The following is a 25,855-nucleotide window of genomic DNA, read 5'->3' as shown; positions in this document are numbered from 1 at the left end:
CAAAGGAGCATGTGAAATCACCGTAATCAGACAGAGTGAAGCTAGCACTTATTTTTCTGGTCCCTTACTAATGCTTCTGTCCTGAATAAAAATGGGTTCCCAAATCCAAGGACAATTTTGGATAAAATTCTCAAACCTAATCAACACCTAGCATCACAGAAGAAAGAATACTTATGTCATATACATTGGGACAAAACTCTAAAGAGCTTGTAAAAGCCTTGTCAGTTTTCTTCTTCTCAGTACTGCCATTTGATTCTGTAATTAAGGCACGGTGAGTTGACTAACTTCAAATTCAGAGTTGCAGCGGTAACTGACCGCGTGGGAGAGAAGAAATAGAACATCTTTCTGAGTGTCAGACTATGCCTACTGGCCAATGGGAAGTTTTGGTAGTGTTGCATTTTACTTTCAGGTTGCAGTACCTTCTAAAAGCCAAATACATGCAACGAAATACTAAATAAGGTCTTCACTCTTTTTATTGATCAACTTTTATTAAAAATAAGAAATCTCCCCCTACATTTTTTCTCTCCGCTAGCTTCTCTTTCTGAGGGTGCCATGTCTGCAAAGCATCATGAAAATAAATTTTACTCTTATTTTCAAATTCATATGCCTTCTCTGAAAGCGGTGTTACTATAACCACAAGTATCTTTGATTGAAAAAGACCTTCATCCTACCCCTACAGTTCCTACCACCAATCCACAATACCAAGTTGGCAGCATGAATCTGCAGGGAAAGGACTCTGAACTTAGGTTTATGGAGTCTCTTGATGGACAACATATATTATACTCACAGGCTATTAGTGAAGATTAACAGTAAGCTGGAGCAAAAAGCAATTTAATGTTTACAATTCCATTTTGAAGTTTTGTCCCAGCGTACACTTCCTCAGAAAATAATTCTTTTTGTGGCCTCTAACAGTTATTCATTTAGAAGGATTATCTGTCCAATGTATCTGCAGTGATTTTTCCAAAGGACCAAAAAGATCTTGAAGGAGATTCTGTGCTTGGGTCACCAAGTCCCAAATGGCCAAAAGGACAAGATAAACCATCAGATTTCAGACTTCCAATCAGATCTCCTGTTCCTGAGTCAATCTTGAAAGGGACAAGCTTATGCCACCAGATACTAAGAATCCTTGTCTGGACAAGCAAAAGACTAGGTAGACAAATTAAAGAGTGTTCTGCCCTTCAAGGAGTTCTGGGACACTGGATGAAACTGAATCTAATCTTCACAGTAAAGGCAGAGGGACCCACCTGAATCAAGCCTGAGGGACTCATATTAGCTTTGCGTTTGTAGACGACCAGCTTTCCTGCAGGAGAAATCCCTGCATAAAAAGGCAAACCTTTGGCCCCATGCAACTTCTCCTGCAGTTTGTCCAATGTGTCTGCCCGCAAGCACTTTAGATTGTCTGGGGTTTTGTGTGACGGCACTCCGCTATCAGGAGTCTCCGAGACAGGTATCTCAGGCTTCTCGTCCTTGTCCTGGTAGGACGGCACCGAAATTTTCAGTCTGGAGGAGTAGACAGGAGGGCGGTTCTCATCCCAGGCCTTGAGTTCCGAAGCCAATTCAATAATGAAGCTACCGACTTTGCGGAAGTGTGGCACTTTACTGTTGATATGCTGTGATAAGATGGTCAAGATCTTATTGCGATCTTCCTCCCAGTTGCAGTCAGAGATAATCTCGATAAGTTTGGTTGGTCCACCTGGAGTGGTCTGATGAACATAGGAGGTGGAGGAAGAGTCCCCCTCACTACGGGAAGACCACCAGCTTTTCTCTGAGAAAGAATTGAAATAGGTTTCTGCAATACTGTGGCATTTTAATCACCTGGATATTAAAACAGTTTTACTCTGCCCACACCTCCACCCTTGTCTCAGCTGCAGGGCAACAATAAGTAAAAGAACTGTTCAAAGCATCACTTCCCCTTGCAGGCCTTCATAAGCAAAAACTCACTGCAAAACTGAAGTGACTTTCTCACAGTTCATGCCCTGCAGCCACACCATCTCAGGTTGTATCCCATGGCATCACAAGCTAAACAAAGCTGGGTTGTTTCAGTACACGGGTGAGAGATCTCCAAGCAACACCAACATGCAGTAGAAAGCATCGCTGGTTATTCAAGAGATGGCACTTTTCTCTTGGAACCAGAAAAGGACCAGCGTCCTCTAACGCTGTGCCACTAGCAGAACTGCCTTTTGCAGAAGATGTATAAACAGAAGCATGACCTTTTGTTGTCATTAGAGATCCAATGTCACTTTTTGCAAAACCGTAAGGATGTTGAACCCTGTGTCCTGGCCATTTTAATTTCACCTATCAATTCATTAGTATTTTCAACTACTTATATTATTTTTCCATTCCCATCCTTAAATGTAGAGTGTGCTGCTGTATATATTAAACCACGACAAAATTCAGCTCAGAAAGACAGCTACATTTCATTAGTGGGTGACACAATGCCTTTAGTATACGTCTCATTTTAAAGTTCATGACATGATTTGGGCCACTTCAGGCTGGATGAAACCACAGATGTCTAGCCTACTTGTTTATGAACTAGAAACCCAAACCCAGGATATGTTATATAGCAAAACCTCAATTCAACCTTTCAACTTGAACTAAAAGAGTTCAACGTCAAACAACTCCAAAGAAAGTACTGGTACTTCCTTGTCCCATACAGTTCTAAGTGGAGAACATGAAGATTCCACCCTCACAGGATCTCATCCTCCTACTTGGACATTTACTAATTCTTCAGTTACTACAAAGTAATAGTAAGGAAAAAAACAAACCAAACCAAAACAAAAAACCAGACAAACCACGAACAGTGATCTCCATTCCTTCCCAAGTATCTAAATTATCGCTCTTGAAGACAAGTCTGTACAGTATAATCTTTTCTTGCTAAACAAACTACTGTAATACCAGTCATTTTAACCTTAGAGCAACAGCAAGTAATAGATATTTAGCTGCTGTATCTCCCATGTGACACACACATAAATGCTTAAGAAAATAGGAAAGTGTAAGCACATTGTAAGATTTTTATTGACAACTGTAATAACTTCCCCAGCAAATGGACTTTTATTTCATCATTAGCTGCAACTTTTTTAAAAAATAAAGGCAACGCAAAAAAACCCACAAAATCATGGAACTACCAAGAGATCAAATTATACTCAAGACTTGGCTCTTACCTCCTGATTTATCACGGTCTTTGTCTACCTCACAGGCTGCTTTCGCAGGAAACTGAAGCTGTAGTTCACGTTCCTGCAGGAGGAAAGAAATGCAGGAAAAATATTCATCCTGTGTACCTCTCTTCCACACTAGAGATCACATCACAAAATAAATTAGTTCATCATACTGTCGCTCTGAATCATGACATATACGCTAACTTTGACAACGTTACAGTTTTCATGTTAGAACAGCTCTTTTAAAAATGAACATTTAAGCCTTACATGACAATGCACTTGGCAGCCAGGAATTTCCACAGACAAGACAACCTCTCTCATAGTAAAAAGCTTCATCTACCAGCAGCACCAGGTGATTTAGGCTCCAGGCTCCACAGCCCTATCACCATCAAATATAACTCAAGCCCTCATGTCACATAGGAATTTCTGGTGAAAAGATTACTTCAACATTTTCAAAATTTCTGCCTATTCTATGATACGTGATAGTTAACAGTGGGACTTCTTACCTTTACACTAAAACTTTGTGAATCACTTTTTTCTTTCTGTTGCTTTCTCCTGTGTTCATATGCTCGGACCCTCGCACAAGTCATCATACTTTCAAAGTACAAGTAGACAGGATCCTTGTCCTCCTCTCGAATCTATCAAAAAAAAAAGAAGAAAAAAAAGAAAAAAAAAACCCTCTCCATTTTAGATGCACATTAGGTTCATGAAACAGTTTTGTTTTCTAACAATACTTCAACACTAATGCTTCAATAGTAGATGTCAAAAGAAAGGCCTAGCATTTAAAGCTGAATCTGCCCTCTTAGTATCGTATCGCTCAGTCTATAGCTTGCTTCCAAACTACATATTCAGTGTGGGGGTGGAAACAGATCACCACCATCCCCCAAAATCCCAAACCCGCTCAGATACTCTTCTAAATGCCACGCATTGTTTAGCATTCTCTGGTATATATTAAATACCAACTCTGGTATGTTTGTTCAGATATAACTAGACTCAACTCTACTACTCTGGTTAGATTAAGGTGAGGGAAGAGGCAAATGTTCTTCCAACATTAGCAGTGAAACCTCAAATATGAACAAAAAAAGAAACTCCAGTACTACACCGAACACTGTGTGTCTGTATCCCAAATATTTTTTTTTGGCAAGTAGTTCATTAATCAGAGAGGCTTCATTACACTGCTAACAACTTACACAAACATTACAGAACTGGCAAATCATTTTGCCAGAAATAGCATATATTACTGCATTTTTAAAATGAAGCTATTAGTGAATCATAATCACCTGTTACCATCTACATATTGTTACAGTAAATTCTCAACAGAAGATGGACACAGTTAAAGAATTATACACACTCAACTGCTTTTAACTTGCCAACATACTTATGGGTTGTCATCCTCAGGCTTTCGTCTCAAATTTCATCTAGAATGGCCTAGCACAGAAGCTTTTGGCAGTGTTTGTTTAATTTTCAATATAAAGAGAAACAAATTTTCAAAACAAAGAAATACAAAGGTATCTCTTTTCATTTCTTACCACTGGATTGGGTCTAGGAGTATACACTCTGCCTGGTTTCGTTCCACTGGAAGATCTATTCCTAGTAGTAAGCGAGACTTCAGGGCTGGGCGGTACTGCAGGTTTAACTGGTTCAATAACAGATGGCGTTGGGATGTAAATTGGCTCTGGATCTATTTCACCTTCTACTTTCACCCACAATGGGCAATTCCTAATAGGCTGCTCTGGCTCCGAGTCACAGATCGCTGAAAAAAAAAATAATGAAAAAACCACAAGTTACTTATAAACGAAACACCATTTAATACAGCAGTAACAGAAATTTTTGTTTGAAACTGAGGTCTAGCCATGCAGCAATCACTAGGTGACATTGCCAGAAAATGCTATTGATTCTTTGTCTTGTCTCAAATTCTAGCCAAAACTGACTGGGATTTGTCCACAAGAAAGAGGAAATTAAAATAAAAATGATTCTACACTAATTACTGTTTCTCAGTTGTACTGAAATAGCAGATACAGAAAAACGGTGAAGAATTAGTGATCTTCATTGATGCTGTACAGTTAAAAATTATAAACATCCCCAAAAACCCCAGACTTCATAACACAGCTGTATGGAAAAATTCATTTATTCCAGTGGAATGCCAGATAACATCATATTTGTTTTTAGCTACTGCTAAAAGTACTGCTAGCAAGAAAGTGAAAGTACAAATTAATGGTCAATTTCTACCAATTTGGCTTTCTAAGCACAGCTGAGGCCAGATCTGAAACTACTGTAAATCATTGTATTTCCACTGAAGTCAATGACTTATGCAGCTACTGATAATACAGCTCTAGAGATTCACTTGGTAAGAGGGAAAGAAAACAGCACTGTGTCAGTGAAGATTACCAGCAACGATAGCAGTAATTATATCATTAGTCTTTAAAGATATTTGGAGAGTTAAGCAAGAGTACAAAAAAGAAACTCCAGCTATTTGATCACAATAAACAACGAAGTAGTGCCCAAAATGCAGATCAGATAAGAGCTAAAAAGAAAGGGGAAAGGTGTTATTTCCTGCTGGTCAGCGATACATCTCTTGGAACTGACTCCCAATTTCTGGATTTGAGAATATCATCCCTACTATGTCCTAATAAAAATGCCCATGAAGATGGGTGGTTTCTCCAAAGCTGCAAGTAATCACTTTTGCCCAGCAATACTCACTGTATTCAACCCTTTTTCTCTTCTTCTTTTCTTTCTGCTTCAGCTCATCTTCCTCCCCATCACCCTCTTCTTCCACATCTTCATCCTCTTGCTGATCATCTTGTGTTCCATAGACCACAAGATTTCCACGTACAGCCTTTTTCATTATTTTCTTATGTTTTGATCCTCCCTTCACCAGCAACACTTTTCTCTTCAAGCAAGTACAACCAAACATACAGTCTGGCCTGCGGCAGTGGGTGGGCTGACGTTTCTCCAGTGCTAGACTGGCACATATGCAACCCAGTCGACAGAAATCGTTATTGCAAGGAGGTGCTCGCCGTCTTATTATTTTGTGGATAGGTTTGTTTTTGAGAGAAGCCTAAAAAAAAGTTTTAAAGAAGTAAACATTCAAATTTTAGTAAGAGAAAATTTTAGTAAGATTAAATCAAGCATATGCAAAACTGCTACTCAAACTTCATTTGGAATAACCCTTTCTGCTACATGATTTACATATAAAAATGTGTCATCTATATTGAAAAAAGGCAGAGGAGAGAAGAGTTTGCATTTGAAGTCTTTTGAGAAGCAATTTGAGCCAACTGAACCATCTTGGAAATAAGTAGGATGTGAAGAAAGTAGAAGAGGTTACCATGTCACAACCAAGTCACATGACCATGATTTTTTGCAGTTAGTTCAAGCAAAAAAAAAAAAAGTGACAAATAGTAAGGAAATGCAGTTATATTAACCAGAATTTTTAATGGTGAAAATTTGAGATAACTCATATTAATGATTCATATCAACACTATCATCACAATTAGTTTTTTCACATAATGCTAAATCAGCACCTCTCAACTTTCACTGCAAAGACCACACCACAAAGGAACATCATGCTTTGCCATGGTCCTTCGCAGCTTCACTCTTCTGCATCTACATGCAACATCAATAAGTGCACAGATTTGGCAAAGCAACAGCACAGAAAGAAATTAAACTATTAAGGACCTACCTGAGCTGTAAGCAGGGTCGCCAGAGAGATATCTGCTCGTTCTTCTGTAATATAGGTCCGTGGTTTGCCGTCCCAGAGAGCGCAGTCTTCCAAGTCCATCAACTTCACTTGAGATTTAGACAAACCTGGTGGACGAGCCGAATGGTGTTGATGTGGTGCTTGGCGCAAACTGATCTGTTTTGGAAGTACGTTTTCATCCAGAGCTGGCACCATGAAACTATCTGCTTGGTTAGTCAAACTGCTACTGGAGACAGACTTAGCAGCCTTTTCCCCTGATGAAGAGTTCTGTTTCTGCTTTGCAGGATAAGGTGAAGGCAGTATAGGTTTATAAGATGATTTTGCTCTAGAAGACTGTCTGGTTTGAGTCTTTGTCTTCCTAGAGGTAGATGACAGAGGAACAGGCTTCAATGTATAAGAAGTTGATGGGATGATGGTGGACTGCTTCTTTAAGACGCTGTCGAGCGTTCGCACATAGCTAGTGCTCTTAGTAGGAAGCTGATAGACCACAGGAGAAGTGGGAGTGCTAGAAGAGAATCCCATACTCGTTTCCATCAACTTCCCTTCATTTTCCAGGTACTCATCCAGCTTGTCACTACAGAAAGCTGAGCGGTTTTTCAAGGAACCTTCTGAACTGCCACCTAAACAAATAAAGAGCACTTTAACTACTTCCTGGGAAATCATACTGACAAATCTTATAATAATTAAACAATATAGAAGAGAGAAATACCTCTCTAAAAATATATACACAATTCTTTTAGAAAAGTACAACACAGGCACACCACATATAATCCACACCAAAACACAACCACCTGTCTGAACAACTGTTTTTGTAGAGATTTTACACGTGTATTCATTCAGAAAAAGAGTAAGCTCTCAACCAGCAGCGCTTCCAAGCATCTACTTTCTCTGTCCTGAACATCTAGCCTACCTGGTGCATCACAATATGCCCCAACACAACACTGTGTGAAAGGGGCAAAGGTACAATATAAACAGTCAATCTAAATATTAAGTAAAAACTGACAAATTGCCAAACATCCATTTCTCCCTTAGGCAAAGCAAAGTAATCAAGTACGTAAGGAATTTCTACTCTAACTGGAATTAAAAATACACCAATATAAATGAAAATTACTTGAGTTCATTAGGGTCCCTGGGGCAACAGAATTCTGAAGTTAGCAAACTTCCAAGTAAACTCAAAACTGACAAACAAAATCAAAACTATTACACCCCTGATCTTCGCTCAAGTCTTCTGAGTAAAAAAGATACATGTATTTTTATCTTCCTCAGATCAAGTTTCTCTCTTGCTTATAAATTTCCATTCTGACCATGGAATCAGTATTAAAAAATTCTTCATTCATGACCATTTCAATATGAAAAAGAAGTATCTCTTATTAGGACATTAGGACACACACAATTACCATACTGCAAGACCTATCAAAGATCTTTTTCTTTTCTCTTTTTGACCTTTTTTTTTTTTTTTTACCTTCATTTCTAGAAGCACCATGAAGCTTCCCTCGCCAGCCTTTGATTTTTGTGAAATCATTTGTCTTTCCTGTCCTGGAAACAAAAGGAAATCCGGTATCTGGAAAAGAAGAAAGCTAGCCTCAATTTATGAACCAAGCTTGATTTTATCAATGTCCTAGCAAACTCTGCTTATTTCTTTTCAGTGACAGATGAACAGCAGTAAATCAAAAGGCCAAATAGAGAAACTTGGATCTTTACTTTTTTTTTCTATTATTATTTTTTTTTTCCAAATTAACATAATACTTAACAACGCCATGCTTCCTGTAGAGTTCTGCTGTATGACTATGCATCTGCTATCCCATACAAAAGATGTCTTCTCCTCTATTTTCAGTTTTAGTCTCGTTGGCAATGGTACAAGCAATTGATTCCAAAATTCAATACGGGCAAATCAGCAATTTAGTAGGCTAAAACGGAATAGGCAGGTTTTGAGCACGTACTTCAACCTCTCTCAGCACAGAAAGTGATTTGAGTCTCTCCCCTCAATTGAGCCAATGACTTTTATAAGACCCAAAGAAACTTTTGATGTTTGCTGTTCTGTCAAATTCAGCAGAGTAGCAATTAGGGGTAAAGATGGGGAAGAATCACAAAAGGCAAAGAGCTAAATCTCTGTCAAGTTATCCAGCAGCTCTGGGAGCTAAGTTACAATGTAAAAATACTAACAGGGGTCTGTGTGGCTGTTTTACATAATGCTAGGCTAGAAAAATTTGCATTTGACACTGAGATGACTGAGGTCTTCTGAACTGAATCTGCCTCTTTTGTAGCGTAAACAAACCTGAGATACAATGTCTGCCTCTTTACCAACTCCCAAAAGCAGCAGATTAAGAAAGACACAGTAATCAGAATATTAAAGAAGGATGAAGTAAGTAGGAGAACGATAAGCACCCCTATACTTCATCCAACCAGTTTATTATTAAAAACAGTATCTACCAACAGTATTGGAATCAGTCACATCACAATGCGAAATGCACTTCTTTGGATACCAAATGGAAGTTTAAAAAAGCCCAACTGGTCAGCACTTTTGTAATAAATAATTATCATAAAGTTATAGGTTAGCCTTCAAGTGGCACCTCAAGTTCTTCTGGAAAGTTCTGATACTCAGCTCTGTGAAAGACAACTTTTTTTGTTTTGCATGTGAGCAACATAAGGGTAAAGACGGGGAAGAATCACAAATGGCAAAGAGCTAAATCTCTGGCAAGTTATCCAGCAGCTCTGGGAGCTAAGTTACAATGTAAAAATACTAACAGGGGTCTGTGTGGCTGTTTTACATAATGCTAGGCTAGAAAAATTTGCATTTGACACTGAGATGACTGAGCTCTTCTGAACCGAATCTGCCTCTTTTGCAGCGTAAATAAACCTGAGATACAATGTCTGCCTCTTTACCAACTCCCAAAAGCAGCAGATTAAGAAAGACACAGTAATCAGAATATTAAAGAAGGATAAAGTAAGTAGGAGAACAATAAGCACCCCTATACTTTGTCCAACCAGTTTATTATTAAAAACAGTATCTACCAACAGTATTAGAATCAGTCACATCACAATGAGAAATGCACTTCTTTGGATACCAAATGGAAGTTTAAAGAAGCCCAACTGGTCAGCACTTTTGTAATAAATAATTATCATAAAGTTACAGGTCAGCCTTCAAGTGGCACCTCAAGTTCTTCTGGAAAGTTCTGATACTCAGCTCTGTGAAAGACAACTTTTTTTGTTTTGCATGTGAGCAACAAAAGAGAAATGTAGATTGCTTAGACTTCTTCTGAGCCATTTGAGAGTAGTTAACAGACACAGTAATCAGAATATTAAAGAAGGATAAAGTAAGTAGGAGAACAATAAGCACCCCTATACTTTGTCCAACCAGTTTATTATTAAAAACAGTATCTACCAACAGTATTGGAATCAGTCACATCACAATGCGAAATGCACTTCTTTGGATACCAAATGGAAGTTTAAAAAAGCCCAACTGGTCAGCACTTTTGTAATAAATAATTATCATAAAGTTACAGGTCAGCCTTCAAGTGGCACCTCAAGTTCTTCTGGAAAGTTCTGATACTCAGCTCTGTGAAAGACAACTTTTTTTGTTTTGCATGTGAGCAACATAAGACGGTGAGGGTGACGGAACCCTGGAACAGGCTGCCCAGGGAGGTTGTGGAGTCCCCTTCCTTGGAGATTTTCATGACCCGCCTGGATGCCGTCCTGAGTAACATGCTCTAGCTCTAGGCAATCCTGCTTCAGCAGGGGAGTTGGACTAGATGATCTCTATGGTCCCTTCCAACTCTAAAATTCAGTGAAATTCAGTGAAATGTAGATTGCTTAGACTTCTGAGCCATTTGAGAGTAGTTAACGTGTATATTTGCATTTAGAAAATACAACTCAAACAAACAAAACATGCCCGTATAAAATAAGCTAGACAGATACTATTATGATATCACAATCACCACAAAATAAAAGGCTAAAGACAATCTGGCCAGAAACACTCAGGACTCCTCGGCCAGTAAGCACATCATAATTAAGGAAGTTCTTACATTTTGTCATTTTAATACTGCTTTAATCTCTTTAAGATATCAAGTTCAACTAAATGGCCATTCTCTGTTCTGTTCATTGATAATAAAAAGGTAATACTTGAGATTTCAGCAAATTTGTATTCTACCCACCTGGAGAATTGGGATTGGCTCCTGGGTAGCTCCACAAGGAGTAATTGGAGTAGGAAAGGGGAAGCTGCACACCCAGGTATTTCAAGTCAATGCTCATTGTTGGGTCCACAGAATTCAACTTCAGTCCCACTATAAGAAGCAAGTATCAGTAAATATTTTAATGCAGCAAGGTGTTAGGAAAAAGAAAGTCAAGATATTTACTAAATAATAAACCAATAAGCTACATACAGGCTTTTCTAGCATTCACCCACCATTTTAAGAGACCTGAAAATGAGCACTAGTGACTATAACTGTTATTTATACTGGATTTGCAACAGGTATGAATTAAAGAGTATTATAGGGAAAGTGAAACGAAGAAAAAAAAAATGGAATGACTTTTCAGGGTTTTCTTGATTACTACTGAAGTTTCCACAAAAATTTATTAACCAAAGTGTTGGTGTTCTAATAATTGTCACAATACAAGGTTTTGCTTGTTCATTTTTTTTTGAAGAAGTTAACACCGCTTACATCCTCGAAGGCAAGAGTTACTGGCTGAACCACCCCAGCTGACTATCTGACACTTCATGTGACTACATCAATTATCAATCCTGACAGTAGTAGTTGCACATCCCCTTCTCTAATGAAACCTATTCATGCGGAAGAACATACACCACACACACTTCAGTTTCAACCAGCAATAAGAGACAAGAGCAAACCACATTTTAGTTCTGAAGAAGTGTGTGTGCATGTTTGGAAGCTATGATACAAATGAAGTTGTATTCAAGCAGCGCTCTCGGGACTAGTTCATCAAATGATCTCAGTGGATTATTTTTTTCCAGGCTTCACAGTTTGCAAAAAGCCACTTTTTGGGGTTTTTTTGAAGCAGGAGGAAAAACCCGCTATAAACTAAACAATTCATGTTGCTGACACCACCACAAACGCCTAAAACATCTTCCTTCCTGAATCCTCCTCCAAAAATACTCAGATCAAAAGACTTTACTTGGTCACAAAAGGCATCTTTGTCCATGGCAAAACAAATAGAGATATGCTGATAAAAAATAAGCTAGCAAATTTGACGTAGTACCTATTTCAGAAAATACTGTTACACTGAATTCGAGAAGTGACTTGTCAATCAAATTCAGCTGACAGTCTGGAGTTGAGATCTGGTTTGGGTTCTAGCTATAGAAACCTACAAATGTTGCTCCTGTTGCCAACAAGTCTGAAATTCACATATTAAATATGTGAGTTTTGAAATTAAAAATGTACAACTTGACACATAAACAATATTTGCATATACAGTAGAAACCTTGCATTGGTGGTACACATTTATGTTTGTAAGGTGGAAAGACAGCGACCTGATCACTGGCAGCCCAAAAACAATCAACATGGAACAAATCTCAGACATGACATTTTAAACAGATACCGTTATCAAAGATGGTCTAGTGAGATTTAATTTCCAAAATATGCAAAGGAAAAATGAGCAGTAAGTCAATTGAGCATTTTGTATAAAAACATGTCAACTGCCAAATGTCAAGATGCCATCCATTTCTTTTTGAACTGAATTTAAAATTAAATACAAACAGTACACAATTTATTTTTCTTGACACTCCATTTGAATTATTTTGTCATCTTCAAAAACATGCCTAGCTTTGTTTAACACTCAAACAAAATTAAGAACATCACTCATACATAAAACTGACTATTTCAGTTTAAGATCATGAAGTAGAAAGCACCCAGAGAAAAAACAGGATGACTCTAACAAGCGCAACGTGAAATGAAAGCAGGCAGCCTAGAGAGAATAAATGGCAATTAAGTATATGCTTGTACAGACACCACCATTCAGGACACACATGAACTACCATTTTTATTAATTTTGATCATCCCCAGCACTGCTAAACTTCACTTGCTGTAATCAAATAGTAGAAAATGAAGAACCACCTCCTTCAGAACTTTCTGGTCTCTACCAGATGCAGCTGCCAAATCTGAAATACAGTGCTTGACAACAGTGCCTTTGATTTTCAGGAATACAATAAGGGATCCAAAGTAGCCCCCAACGAAGAAGCATCCTGTAGCATTCCAGTACTCCAGCAGGAGCTTTTTTTCTAACATGCTCAAGCTGAATTTCCTTCTTATACATCTTCTTCCTTCAGTCCTGGTGTCTCTAAGATCTAGATACCCTCAATCACCATTTACTTAACTTCAACAAATCAACAACAACTATGAGGTTAGGTACAGCTCCAACGCATCATCAGTGAATCTCAAAAAGAAACTTAAGCTTCTCAGCTTCACTGTCTAAAGCCAAAAGCAGAATTAAGCAAATTCCTATGCCGGTTTCCCATACTGCAGCGAGGACAAGAAAGCCAGTAGCCTTCTACAAAATAGCTGAAAGCACATTTAGAAACAGAAGGGAACCATGCCTCCTTCCCTATTCTGTAGTAGATGACAGTATCTATTAGTCATGATCTGTGGCCAAGAAACTTTGGAGAATAAGTATGGGAACAAAGAAGGCTAATGAGGCTGCATTAAACTCCAGGATGTTATTTAGAATCAGTATGTCTGAAAAAAGATACAGCCCTTAAGTCTGGTACCCTTCAGCCACCTTCTTATGTCTTATTGATGATATTGGAGGGTGGAGAGGGGAATAAAGATTGATTCCAGTTCGCATGGAGCAGCTGAAGTCCAACAACTGAAATATACGTACTGCAATTTTACAGCCTGATCAAATTACATCTGTATCTGTCTGTACTAAAGCTCTCACTGTGAATAGTCTTCACATAACTTCTTTTCCCTCTAAAAATTAGACAGGTGAGGATCATTCTCTTCATTACTGACTCATAATTTCATTTATCAAGCTCAGCAGATTACCATTTAACACTGGAAATGATGGTCACAAGCGTTCAAGAAAGTAAAAATTCTTCCATCTTTCTTAGCCTGATGTTTGACTTTTCCTGTCCATTTTGTAGGACCTGTGAACTGCTCAACACACTTCAGAAAGCACCACACACTTCTCCACCACTCATTTAGAAGCCGAAGGAAACGCATGCGTGTTTTACACATTCGCAATTTCAGAATCATCTCATGAGTAAAATACTGAAGATTCTCAACACCATCAGTAAAGAAAACATTAAGTTCTGCTGTGTTGATCCTTGACTTTCTTCCATCTGACCTCAGGATAACATTGTACGTAAATGGAAGATCACAAACTAGAAATACCTTGCTTGGCCCTCTCACGTGGCTAGTAAACCGCGACCTACAGTGACTCAAAGCAATATGGACTCAAACATCACAAATGTAGTCTTAGTTAAGCATTTCTGGATCTCCAGCTCCTCTACTACCAGGAACTGGCAATCTTCTATGGAGGAGTAAAAACAACTCCATCTGTACTCTACAATGATTAGCTCATTGTAAAACAGGCATGGTCTCAAGTCTGAAGGCTGAGCACCTTCTGCAAGAGGCATACAATGACATGCAGCCTCTTGCTCTGCTCTTGGAGGTTCAGGATTCATCTTTTGCCTCCTCTACCTCTTCTGGTTTGCAACGTGAATGTGTGAAAATGAAAACATCTTTATTGGCTGGGTGAAACTACTCTTAAAGCCTCTAAGGAAAAAACTGATTCTCTCTCATTGCCTCAAGAAGGAAATTGACAGTTTCACACAAATTTCCTTTCATACTCTCACATTTGTACATACACACCTGTATGCTTTCCTCCCCTTGAAAAAAAGAAAAAAAATAACCAAAATCAGATCCCAGCTGTGTTGGGCATGCACAGCACTACACCCAGTAGGAAATTATCAATTCAGTAAGATTAAGGATAATATACAACCAGGTACAACAACATGCACACTGCCAGCTTACCCTCCTGAAGGCTAGGATGTATTACTTGCTTATGCCTCAAGGTTTTCAGCTCTTCCATCAATTCCTTTTCCAGTACTTGTATTCTTGCTTGACAATCTACTCAAAAAATAAAAAACATAGAACATAAAAAAAAACATTCACCATGCAAGAAATTGACCTAGAAGATTAGTTTCCCAGTGTTTTTTCCCCAAACTCCCTTATTGCAAGGAATCGCTTATAAAAAAAATACGAAAACGTACCTGGATCATTCGTGGCCAATAACGGTGCTTGAAGATTTTGTGACTCTTCTCCTCCAGCTCTATCAACAGTGTGAATGTCAAGAGCTTCCTATGTACATAAAGAGCCTTGAATAAGACACCTTAAAACACTTAGGTGTAAACTAGGCCACATCAAAGTATCACTGAACTATTCAAAACATGCCTTTGTTTAGTAAGTAAGTATGTATCCTTTTAATCAGAACTCCAGATCCCACTACTTCTCCCCAAATTGCTAAGTAGTAAGAAAATGTTACAATTAACATAGGTACAATATAACAACAGATTTGGAAAGAGGCCGTATATCTCAAAACTCAGTTTAAATGAAAATACACCTTCAGCTTATAAATGCACTGGGCTTAAAAATGAGACAGGTTGGAAAAGGTTTTTAATTTTACTCAAAACAGTTATGTTTTACCTTTGATGCAAAGGACACAAAGAGGACTCCATCAACATCTTCAAGGTCCGGCTTAACATCTGGAAGGAGATTCCCAGGCCCCACAGAGGTGTTCTTGCCCGTTATTACACTTTTCCCTATTCCTTTAGGTGGTCGACCAGCCTTGGAAATTTTCAGTTTCCGTGGCCTTCCTCTTTTAGTTGTAACTGATGACAGGGTGTTTTGATTGGCACCAGAGCTTTTCAGGGACATAGGATTCTTCAGTATGCCGGACCTTTTTCTTCCACAGATCTCTTTAGCCGAAAAGTCACAACCTACTGAGCCCCTGAGACTAAAATTAGGTGATTTAGATAAAGCCCACTGGGCGTCTCCGACTGAAGAGTATTTCTGTGACATTTTACTCCCAGGAGATTGTTTTTTCATAATTAACTCCTCAGTTACAGTGGCTGTGCCTGAGCAAGAGCCTTTGTGATTTTCAAAACACACAGGCAATGAGTCCATTATTGCACTCAAAGGGGATTTTTCCTTCTTGCAAGAGGAGAGCATGGTCTGTGGCAGCTCAGATATCTTCACCGTGCTCTTTGTGACAGCACAAGGTTCCAAATAGACCACGGGCATCTTCCCACTATCCAGTTTTAACATTTTTGCTTTGGCAACACCTGAAGGACTGGTTAACGCGCGCTTCCTAGCCCTGAATTCTCCATCAATTCCATCTCTTTCACTGCGTCTCATCAGGTGTTTTTGTAGGATGGGATCATCATCATCATCAGTGTTGGAATACTCATCAGTTTCTTCATCTGTCTCTTCCTGTTTCACACTTATTCCTTGTGTGCAAACAGTTGACTCGTAGTCATAGTCATCGACTGGTTCCTCTTTAATGACTACATTAAAGTGTCCATTTGGGTCCAGTGGGGATGCCACACGGGAACTGCTTTCGTAACTGCTAGCAATGGGACTGGAGTGAGAGGGAGGGAACAAAAACAAAACACAACACAAGATCTTTATCAAATCTCTTCCTTTACTGAAATTCCATCATCTCCCATAATCCTTGGTTACATATTATTAAAAAGTTCCAAAATGCCCTGAGACATGAATCTCCTAGATTAGCTGTTATTTACAAGCTTACATTATTAGAAGTAAGCGTTAAAAAAAAAAAAAAAAAAAATTGCCATCATTAAAAACAATCCAACGTCTTATCTGAAGGCAGCAGCACAATTTCCTTCCCTAGTCTAACAGCAGGGTGACATTTGCACTTTTTCCTATTGGAGACTCAGCATGAACTCATGCCAAGCTATCGTGTTTTAGACACCCAGAAGTGGCCTCAGTTTGCTGCGTATCTCATCAAGTCACCTTACTAAAGCCATAGTGCTTGCAAATAAATAGCACTGTAAGTGCCTAATGCACTTCAATTTACATGATTTAACTAACTTTTCAGTTAATTCATCCTGATGCCACGTACAGACAATTCCTAACTTTAACTGTTGTTCTAACACTTACAGAATGTTAATATCCTATTGAATTATGCTCCATCTTCCATTAAGTCCGAGTATTAACCTAACCAGAATGTGACACATCATGCATTAGATACCGAAGACTTAACAGTGTAGCCAGTTACATGCCAATGATGGGCTTCTTTGAGGGACAGACACATCAGTCAAAAAATTGCAGTCAGCAGTTTTGTTAAGCGCATCAGAAGCTGACTCCTTCTCACAGGAGGAAACAACTAAGACATGAAACCAGAAACTCATATCCACAATGAACCTCAGAAAATAAGTCTGAACTTATTTACTAAATACATCAGATCGTGTTCCAATATTACCTTAATATGTATTTTGTAAGATACTATATACCATTTTAGTTATGTTAAATTATTACTCAAATTCTGTTAAACTCATGTTATTGAAATGTTCTTAAAAACCCAAATATTTGTTAATGTTAGTTAACACTAATATAATTTCAAATATAGCTTAATTTTAATAACAATCTATTATATATAGGGGGAATATCGCATTATATATTGTGCATATATGCACGTGCATTTTAGTGGTATTATCCATCCACCCATCCCCACAGCCTTTAAAGAATAACCATGTTCAGTTGAACCCTGTGCTGGGAGCGAGGGAGGGGAAGATGTGGAGAAAGAAGTTGCTTCTGCCTCATTTCGACAGCAGATGTGCTTGAGGGAGAAGAGTCTGGACACACAAGAGTCACAATGTGGAGCTGGGAATCTCCATCTCATGGAGAAAGACTGCAGTGTTAAAAGAGGGAGCACACAGTCTAAATAGAGATTTATATATTTACATATAAAATTCCTAAGAACAAGACACAACCTATCTAGAAAACCTGCTGCAATTCAGAAGGCCACTAAGTAACCAGAATTAAACCTCAAGCAAAAACCTGCCTTCTGAGTGAATAGCAGGCAGCAGGAGAGTAGGATACCAGTCCTGCTCTATCTACTGTCTTCTCTGGACAATGAGTCTCCTATTAGAAAGTTTCTCTAGCTTTCATTTAATTAAGAACATCAAATGTAAGATTTAAAAGACTTTCTTCTTCAGTGAGTTTACCATGAAAGAAGCTGTAAGACAATCCACTTACAGGTTACGGGCAATTCAAAATCCTGTCACAGCTACAGGCTGATTCAGTGCAGCAGATCCACAATTAAAGTGGATGCTATTAAGAAGATCTGAGTCATCTGCTCCTCTATCTTAAATTTCTCAAAAATAAAGAGACAAAAAACCCTAATAAATTTGCTGGCCAGGATTAATTTTCTCATCTGAGTTCTACCGTTTCCAGGTGGAAGCCCAATAAGATTACCTTTCTATTAGGGATCTGGACAGTATTCCAAAACAAAGAAGCCCTGCTGTAAAAATGAAATTTCTAGAAACGTTATTTTACTCTGCATATCACAACCATAAGCCAGATGGTGTCAAAAGCGAGGTATCACCCATCTATCCGTATGTATGAGAAGATCAAATATTTGCAGCAGTGAGCAGCATTTGTCTAGATTTTTAAATCCAGATGCAATTATCAACTTAACAAACAACAAAAAGTTGCTTTTTAGCACCAAAATAACTTCACAAACTAAGGGCCAAATGAAATTACGTGCAACATAGGCAGTCACAGAAACTTCTCTTCCTATATCCTATAGGAAGATGAGTCACACAAGTTTGTCCTCTCAAAATTCTCAGCTTAATGCAAGATTAGGTAAAACCAGTGAAATAATGTCTTAACTAGTGCTTTCTTTGCCTGATATGCAACAATGCTCATATTCAAGCAAACTTCTTTAAATCCCAAGTAATGTATTTGGTACCCACACAATAAAACAGCAAAAGCAGAGAAATCATTTTGTTGCATTTTGTGAAATTAAAAACCATTTAGCTGTTCATTTATTCAAAGTACTGAGATATATGGATCCGTTTTTTTTAATGTAGATAATTTTGAAATACACCAGGGGGCAGGGGAAGACACGGGATGGGAGAACACACAAAAACCCCACAACTGATTTCTTTTGGAATTAGACTAGCAATCAGTGGCTGAGGTGTGAAGGATGATCACTTGCCTTCCTCTTCCAAAAAGAATGCAAGAACAGAAGAAAAGTAAACTGTCAGACTAAACACAAGACAACAGAATTAGAAAAATATGGCTATTGGAGCATTAAAAATGTCACAACTGTATTTTTGAAGCGGGAAATTCAAAAGACCTTAGAAAGGAGAAAGGGTACATTAGCCTGTAAGACTTAAGAACCAGTAAAGTTTTCTCACTGTTCCCTCTATGCCCCCCAGTATCTGAGTGGTACCAGACATAAGTATTCCTGTAGTAGTGTCCACAATTCAAATTAAACATTTATTTTCTTTACAATATACCTGATGAAACTAAACATACTATGAGCCCATAGGGAAAGAAAAAAACACCACACCAAAACCAAACAAACAAAAGAAAACACAAAAAAGCCCCAAACATATCACCTTGTTTAACAGTCCTTTATTTCCGAAGTGCACTAATAACTCAAGATTAAAATTATTCTGATGCATATGCAACATCTGACACAGTTCCATTCTCAAAAATGTCAAATAAAATTGAGTGATTGTGGGAAATATCACACACTACAGCACTTGGAACTCCACTTCCTCTGGAGAGCATTACCTGAGAGAGCAATTGCCATCTTCTGACTCACTCAAATCTAAACTTAACAGAAATTACTACCCTGCATAAAAGTAAGATAGCGCCCATCAGCTGCTAGTAATAGCTGGCCTATGACAAAAGAAATGCCCAATCTTCATTAATATGTAAATATTTATGTATCGAGTTTGAAAAACGCCACTTGCTCAACACTGTCCCTGAAAGGCTGGTGCATTTATGAACAGATCTCAACTGCAAAGCATGAAAATATTTTCAACAGACCTAAGGGAAAAAGGAGAACTAGCATTTTGAAAAACTCCCAACACATAAAAAGACAGTTCAGCAGTTTCTTGGATCAGATCCATTTTTCTCTTTCCAAGTACAGAACCTGATTTTTTCACACAGGTTACAGAAACATAAAATAAAAAGCTGGAGAATTCGTGAGGGGGTTTTCTAGGACTGTGGTAACTTTTTTTCCTCAAATGATAGATGCTTCCTAGACCAGAACAGAGAAAAACCCTTCACTCTTTCCCTGTCTGTGCAGCTTTCAGCACATTTCAGAGATAAATTGTCTTGGAGGTAAAACCAGTGAAGGCATCTAACATGCTTTGGACCAAAAGAAATTAAGTCTGCCAATTTGCATCATCTGTTCTTAAGGAAGGTCCTTGACTCCTAAAAACAATGGGGATTGTTCCTTGGGAAAGAAGGGAACAAAACCACCCCAAGCTTTCCAATTCAAACAGTTTTCCAAATAACCTGCTTCAGTGACTCCCTTCAGCCAAATACAGTGATAAAAAATTAATTTTTTCAACTGCAGCTGATCCCAAGGAGAAAAAAATATCACTTTGAAGACAAAATAAACCTTTCAGTAATTATTTTCAGAGTTTTACTATTTTACTTCCAATATGCAAAGTTATCTAAACACTTCTCCATGCTGTATTCTTAGGAACTAAAGAAAGCCTGACATCAGTGCACTTTCAGTCTTCAAGACATGCTTCTCTAGAATTTACAACATTTTTGGAGAATATAAGATGTCTACAAGTCATGCTTCTTTCTATTACATTGACACTGAAAAATACTGCAAGAAAAAGGTCAGGACACTAGATCCAAGAAGCAATTCTAGTACTCTTAAGAATTACTACAACTAAACGTAATAAAGTATCAAAGAATGGAGAACTTCGTAATTTGAAGTTTTTCAGTTACTCAAAAGGCAAGGAGATGCTTTCTGCAAGGAAAAAAAAAACAAACCAAAAAACATTTGAGCAGAACTCTGTCCTCTCTAAAACACAATGAAGTAGGACAGTAATACAGCCTTTGAAACAAGCTGTATAATTATATCACAAACACAACTTTTTTTTTTCTTCTAAGAACTGGCCTCCAACTACACCATTAACATCATCCTGATATCCTGCAGTTAAATAATTTCTTGGTGTACTGATCTATATATGGCTGCTTTTGTCACTTAATTTTTTTTTTTTAAATCACTTCTTCAGGTTCGAAGTATTTCCTCAAACCAGGACACATCTTTTGACACAGATTCACTCTTCGCTAAAGCTGCTCTATTCTATTGCTTAGAATTTGGAAGCTAAGTGGAACTCCAGTAAAACAGTAGTTTTTGCCAGGCTTGGTTTACCAACACAAACGCTTCCTGGTTAGCATGTTCCGTATTACGGGCTGGCTCTCCGTATACACTATGCTGCTTTACTACTGTTTGTGTGATACGCATAGAACAGTTCAAAAAGTCAATACTGGATACCTAGGTAGACATAAAATTACCATGAAGCAATTAAGGTCTGAACAGGGTAAGAGTTACTCTGAAGTACTTCCCCAGGTGCAGATTCTCTTACCTCACAGCAAACGTGAGGCAACTGGCTACCAACAGGCAGGCTACCTCATACTACTTTGTGGAATAAAAGAATTCACGCAAGCAGTTATTGACAAAACAGTGGCACGCTGCCAGCTACAACTGCCCTGCAGCAATCCCTACACATACCCAACCTAAATACCCATACACACCACACACCCTCACCCCTCCGCTGATGAAAACTGAAGATACAGAGACAGCACGTCGCTTGTGGTAAAGCAACCCTAAAAAGAAAGGTGATGTTTTGATGACTGCAATGTGGTCCATTTAAAACTCTGACAAATTAAATTTAGCTAAGAGAAATCCTCCAACACTTCTTTAGAAAGGGACTTAAAGACACATAGGAAAAAATACTGAACTCTTACACTCCTTGGACGTGTTAGAAAGTCCAGACTCATACATGACTGGTTAAGTAAAGAAAAGCTTTAATAATACTAAGTGTTCTACCATTTCAGGTCAGGGAAGCTTTAGCTGTAAATCTGTATACTGACCACTCTATTATTTAATCTTTTACCAAATACCCCACTCAATCAGTATTTGCTCCAGAAATAGAGTGTCAACCCACCTTTCAGAGACTTCTTGTTTTAGCTTTGGCATATCACCCAAAGACAGGTCAGTGTCCAGGAAACGCAGGAAGTCCCTTTCTGCATTAAAGGACTCTTTTTCCAGATCAGTATCTGATGGATTTTGAGCAACGAATGAAGAATCTAAACTTCTCTGATGCAAATCCAATGCATCAACTTCAGCAGGACGACCACGAGTGCTAGCAGCGCTAAGAACATCCCCTCCTTCCAATTCTAAGTTACTGTTTTGTTTAACATCACGCTGAGGTCGACTATTCAACCCGTCATCTCTGAATCCTTTAGCAAAAGGATTGTAATCTATTTTCAACTGGGTAATCTGGATGTTCTGGTAGGCTGTAACTGCAAAGAACTCCGTCTGTGGGAAGGTAAACGTATGGACATCTGGGCCGTTGAGCTGAATGACTTCTGTGGCTTTGTCTGCAGGCACCAGGTGAAGTCGTGGCAGATAACGGTGCATAGAATGCAAGATTATATGACCCTCCTGGTCCAGGGTATTGTTGGTAAGTTTGAGTTTGTAGAAGGATACCGGCTGGTGCATCCAGTACTGGCCAGTTGAAGGGGATTCTGGATGAATAAACACTCGACCCAGAACATGTGGTTCTGCCTTCCCACTGGGCTCCCACCACCGGCCATTCCATTTGTATCGGTGATTGTCCACAGGGGATATGTCCATGACCAGGATGTACTTCTGACTGGCATCCAGCCCTGTAATCCAGTATCGGCAGTAGGGGAACATGCGCCTCCCCTGCTTCGTCAGAATCATCTCGGTGTTGCGATGGTAGAATTCATTCCACATACTGTTGTTATCCAGGGTGACGGTAATGCCCCCCGAGACACAGTCAGCTGGGAGGCAAGTCTTGACTTTGGATTTCACTGGAGTTGATACGCTGCTGGCGAGGGCACAGGCATCACGGTTTGCTACTAGGATTCCTTGGTCAGCTTTACCGTTTCCCTGCTGTTGTTTCAAGATGACAAAAAAAGCAGGCGCTGCACCAGACACAGTCCCACCATCCCGGCTACCCAAGACAATCTGCTGTTTCTCCATGATGAGCACTCTTACAGTTTCTCAAATCAAATGCAAATTCTACACAGTGCTGAAAATCTTCTATGTGCGTTCACCATTCTGGAAAAAAGGAAAACCCAGTTAAAATTATTCAAATACAGCCTAAGAAAGTAATTGAGTCTCAAGAGAAATCCCTTTTGTAACAGTTCTCCGCATCAAAAACTTAAAAGATAATCAGTACTATAAAATCAAGCACAATTAGGATATATCAAATCAAGGTTGCCTCTGTGTATATAATTTAGGCCTAGGAGACGTGGGGGCTATGACACCTTTAAACTGTATTTTCATTTAATGCTTTGCCACCACAGAACTCCTTGCTTCACTTGATACTTCAAAGTGCTCTTTGTTCCGATATTGCCTCAGCTCCTCAAATCATTTGCTTAACAAACAGCATTTGGCTAAACGTGCAGAAGTTTTCAGAAGAGCAAACGGCACATCTCTAACACAAAAGCAAAAGTCATTTGCTCTTGCCAGAAAGAAAAAGTTCTCAGAGCTCCAAAACTTCCCAAAATTGAAAAGAAGGAAAGAAAGGAAAAAGAAAAAAAGAACACTAAAAACATTTCCCCCAAGTTTCTTTACTGAAAAAGACTAGGTCTATGTGTGGTTGGAATTTCTTTGCGCCCACCCACCTCAACCCCAAGAACTTCTAAACATCCATCCCAGGCAGAGACAAAGAATAGAAGGGAAAAAAATTGTTCAAATGGATAACCTTTGGGGAGAAACAGACAAACTAACCTCTTAAAAGCCCATGCAGTTAAGATTAAATGGATAAAATGTGAAGCAGCAGTTAAGATTAAACAGACGAATGTGAAGCACTGGGCAACCTTAGCTACCTCTATCTTCTGAATTATGGATATAATTTACATCAACTTGTACTGTTACGATTAGCCTAATCACTGTTTAGGGAACTAAAAAAGTTGCCTTTTTCTGCATATACACAATTCCACTTTTGTGTGTCTACCTCACAGGCTAAATATTATGTCAACACTCTAACAAAAGATCATTAACAACTTCATTTTTCAAACAGCCTGTACATTTCTCAATGTGAAAATTTAAAGTAAGCACTTCCCAATTTCCAATGTTTGTATTTGGATCCTTATTACATACGGAATACAACACTGACAAAAACCAACTGATTCTTGTATCAATCGTCTAGTTGGTGGGAACCAGAATAAAGAGGGAAATACCATCACTAGCAGTTAACTGCTTGAAAACAATCACATTTCTTTCCGAAGAATTAACCCAAATTCACAAATTTTGAATGAACTAGGTATTCAATAAGACACATTTATTTTGTTAGGACTGGGATAGTGTAGGAGAAAAGTGTCCTCTGTGCAAACCAGCTGCCACATGCACGTGGGAAATGACCTCAAAACTCAGGAGGCAGGCAGTTTATACTCCATGATAAATGTTCTTGACACCTACAAAATACGAGAGATCTACTTCTAATCTTTAAACTCTGCACTTCAAAACTTCATGTCAAAATTAAACTAGAGGAAAAAAAAAACCCCAAACTGCTCTGCACAGGTTTTAAAACCTGTGAAGTTACAAGATTATTTTTCAGTTTTACTTTGAGGAAACACTTCCCCACAAACACACCCACAATCATCCTCCCACTCAGGACTATTTAATAGAGTCTGGAACACAAGATGAATTAGCTATTAAAAATTAGCTTCTATTTTAAGAATGTTGCCCTGCTTTTTCAACAGAGCACATCTTAAGTCCCAGCAATACAAAAAGTTATCCCCAAGAAAAGTTTTCTCATGTTCATCTATAAAAACACAACAGAAATATAAATTCCTATTAAAAATCAGATACACTGAATGGGGAGAAAGAAATCGCATCTTAAATTGTGTGTGATTTTCCACCAACTCACCCTCTCTACATACACACACAGCATGTTTCTATGTGTAGTGAACATACAACCATGAAGTGTGTTCACATTAATACTGTGCAATATACATCAAAACTCAGCTCAGGAAGAAAATGCACCATGAAAGCAACTTCAAATCTGGTTTAGGAGATGCAGAAAGCCTGCAACTTTAAATTTACCTGAGGTACAACCTGCACAGAAATAGATTCAAAAAAGCTCAACAATCGTGCACTCAGCAAAAAAATCTATGCATACAAAGAGCTACTGTGTCACAGTCTCCGTTTCCTAACATTTAAAGTTCTTGCACTGCACTGTTGTAGTTATTGCTACCATAAGCACCGCTCACAGTATCAAGCCAAAGATGTGTGTGGTTACAGTACCATTATGTGCAATTACAGTAGCCAAAAGCTACATTATTTCAGCACTAAGACGGTCTATTACAAGAACAATTTCACACATTTTATTACACTTGGTCATACACACTAGCCTGTTTTATTCTAAGCATGGGGTTTCTAAGCCCATGTTTCAAGGAAAATGTGTATTTGTGGAAGTTGAAGTTCTAATCACCTTCAGATACTTCACTTCTCTACCCAACAGAGCCTTTAAGGTCTATATACAGGCCTTATATTTGAGGAGCAACACCTAGCTAGCCAGCAGCGGCCAAAAGTACTCGAAGCTGCACTGAGATGTGCTAAAAGCAGGAAGATAATCAAATGGGAAAGAAATCCGCTTCAAAAAATAAAAATAAAACCCCAACAACCGAAGAAACAATCCCGAGCGGCTAGTGACATCACGGTCTATGGCCGCCGTGCCCGCAGAGGCAGGGAGGTCTGCAGGGGTTTCTCCCGCCGCAGGGCCGGCCCC

The 25,855-nt window shown here is 38.6% G+C and overlaps 1 protein-coding gene across 1 annotated transcript in view; it reads right to left on the bottom strand.

The window, feature by feature from the left end:
- The window catches only part of MGA (MGA, MAX dimerization protein), a 53,825-nt gene extending 30,524 nt beyond the window's left edge, over positions 1-23,301 (bottom strand). The window contains exons 1-12 of the mRNA XM_014950296.1: positions 22,037-23,301; positions 15,510-16,443; positions 15,077-15,164; positions 14,838-14,933; positions 11,004-11,132; positions 8,315-8,413; positions 6,835-7,472; positions 5,856-6,213; positions 4,685-4,908; positions 3,662-3,793; positions 3,162-3,234; positions 1,245-1,765 (exon numbers count right to left, since the gene is read on the bottom strand). Of these exons, the coding sequence (XP_014805782.1) occupies positions 1,245-1,765; positions 3,162-3,234; positions 3,662-3,793; positions 4,685-4,908; positions 5,856-6,213; positions 6,835-7,472; positions 8,315-8,413; positions 11,004-11,132; positions 14,838-14,933; positions 15,077-15,164; positions 15,510-16,443; positions 22,037-23,100 (4,356 nt within the window). The 5' untranslated portion in view covers positions 23,101-23,301. The remainder of the gene's footprint in view (positions 1-1,244; positions 1,766-3,161; positions 3,235-3,661; positions 3,794-4,684; positions 4,909-5,855; positions 6,214-6,834; positions 7,473-8,314; positions 8,414-11,003; positions 11,133-14,837; positions 14,934-15,076; positions 15,165-15,509; positions 16,444-22,036) is intronic.
- Positions 23,302-25,855: the final 2,554 nt, after the last annotated feature.

The sequence above is a fragment of the Calidris pugnax genome, unplaced genomic scaffold (assembly GCF_001431845.1).
Source record: "Calidris pugnax isolate Ruff unplaced genomic scaffold, ASM143184v1 scaffold68, whole genome shotgun sequence".
Taxonomy (NCBI): Eukaryota; Metazoa; Chordata; class Aves; order Charadriiformes; family Scolopacidae; genus Calidris; species Calidris pugnax.
Note: the sequence above shows the minus strand (reverse complement) of the source record. Positions and strands in the feature narration are given on the sequence as shown.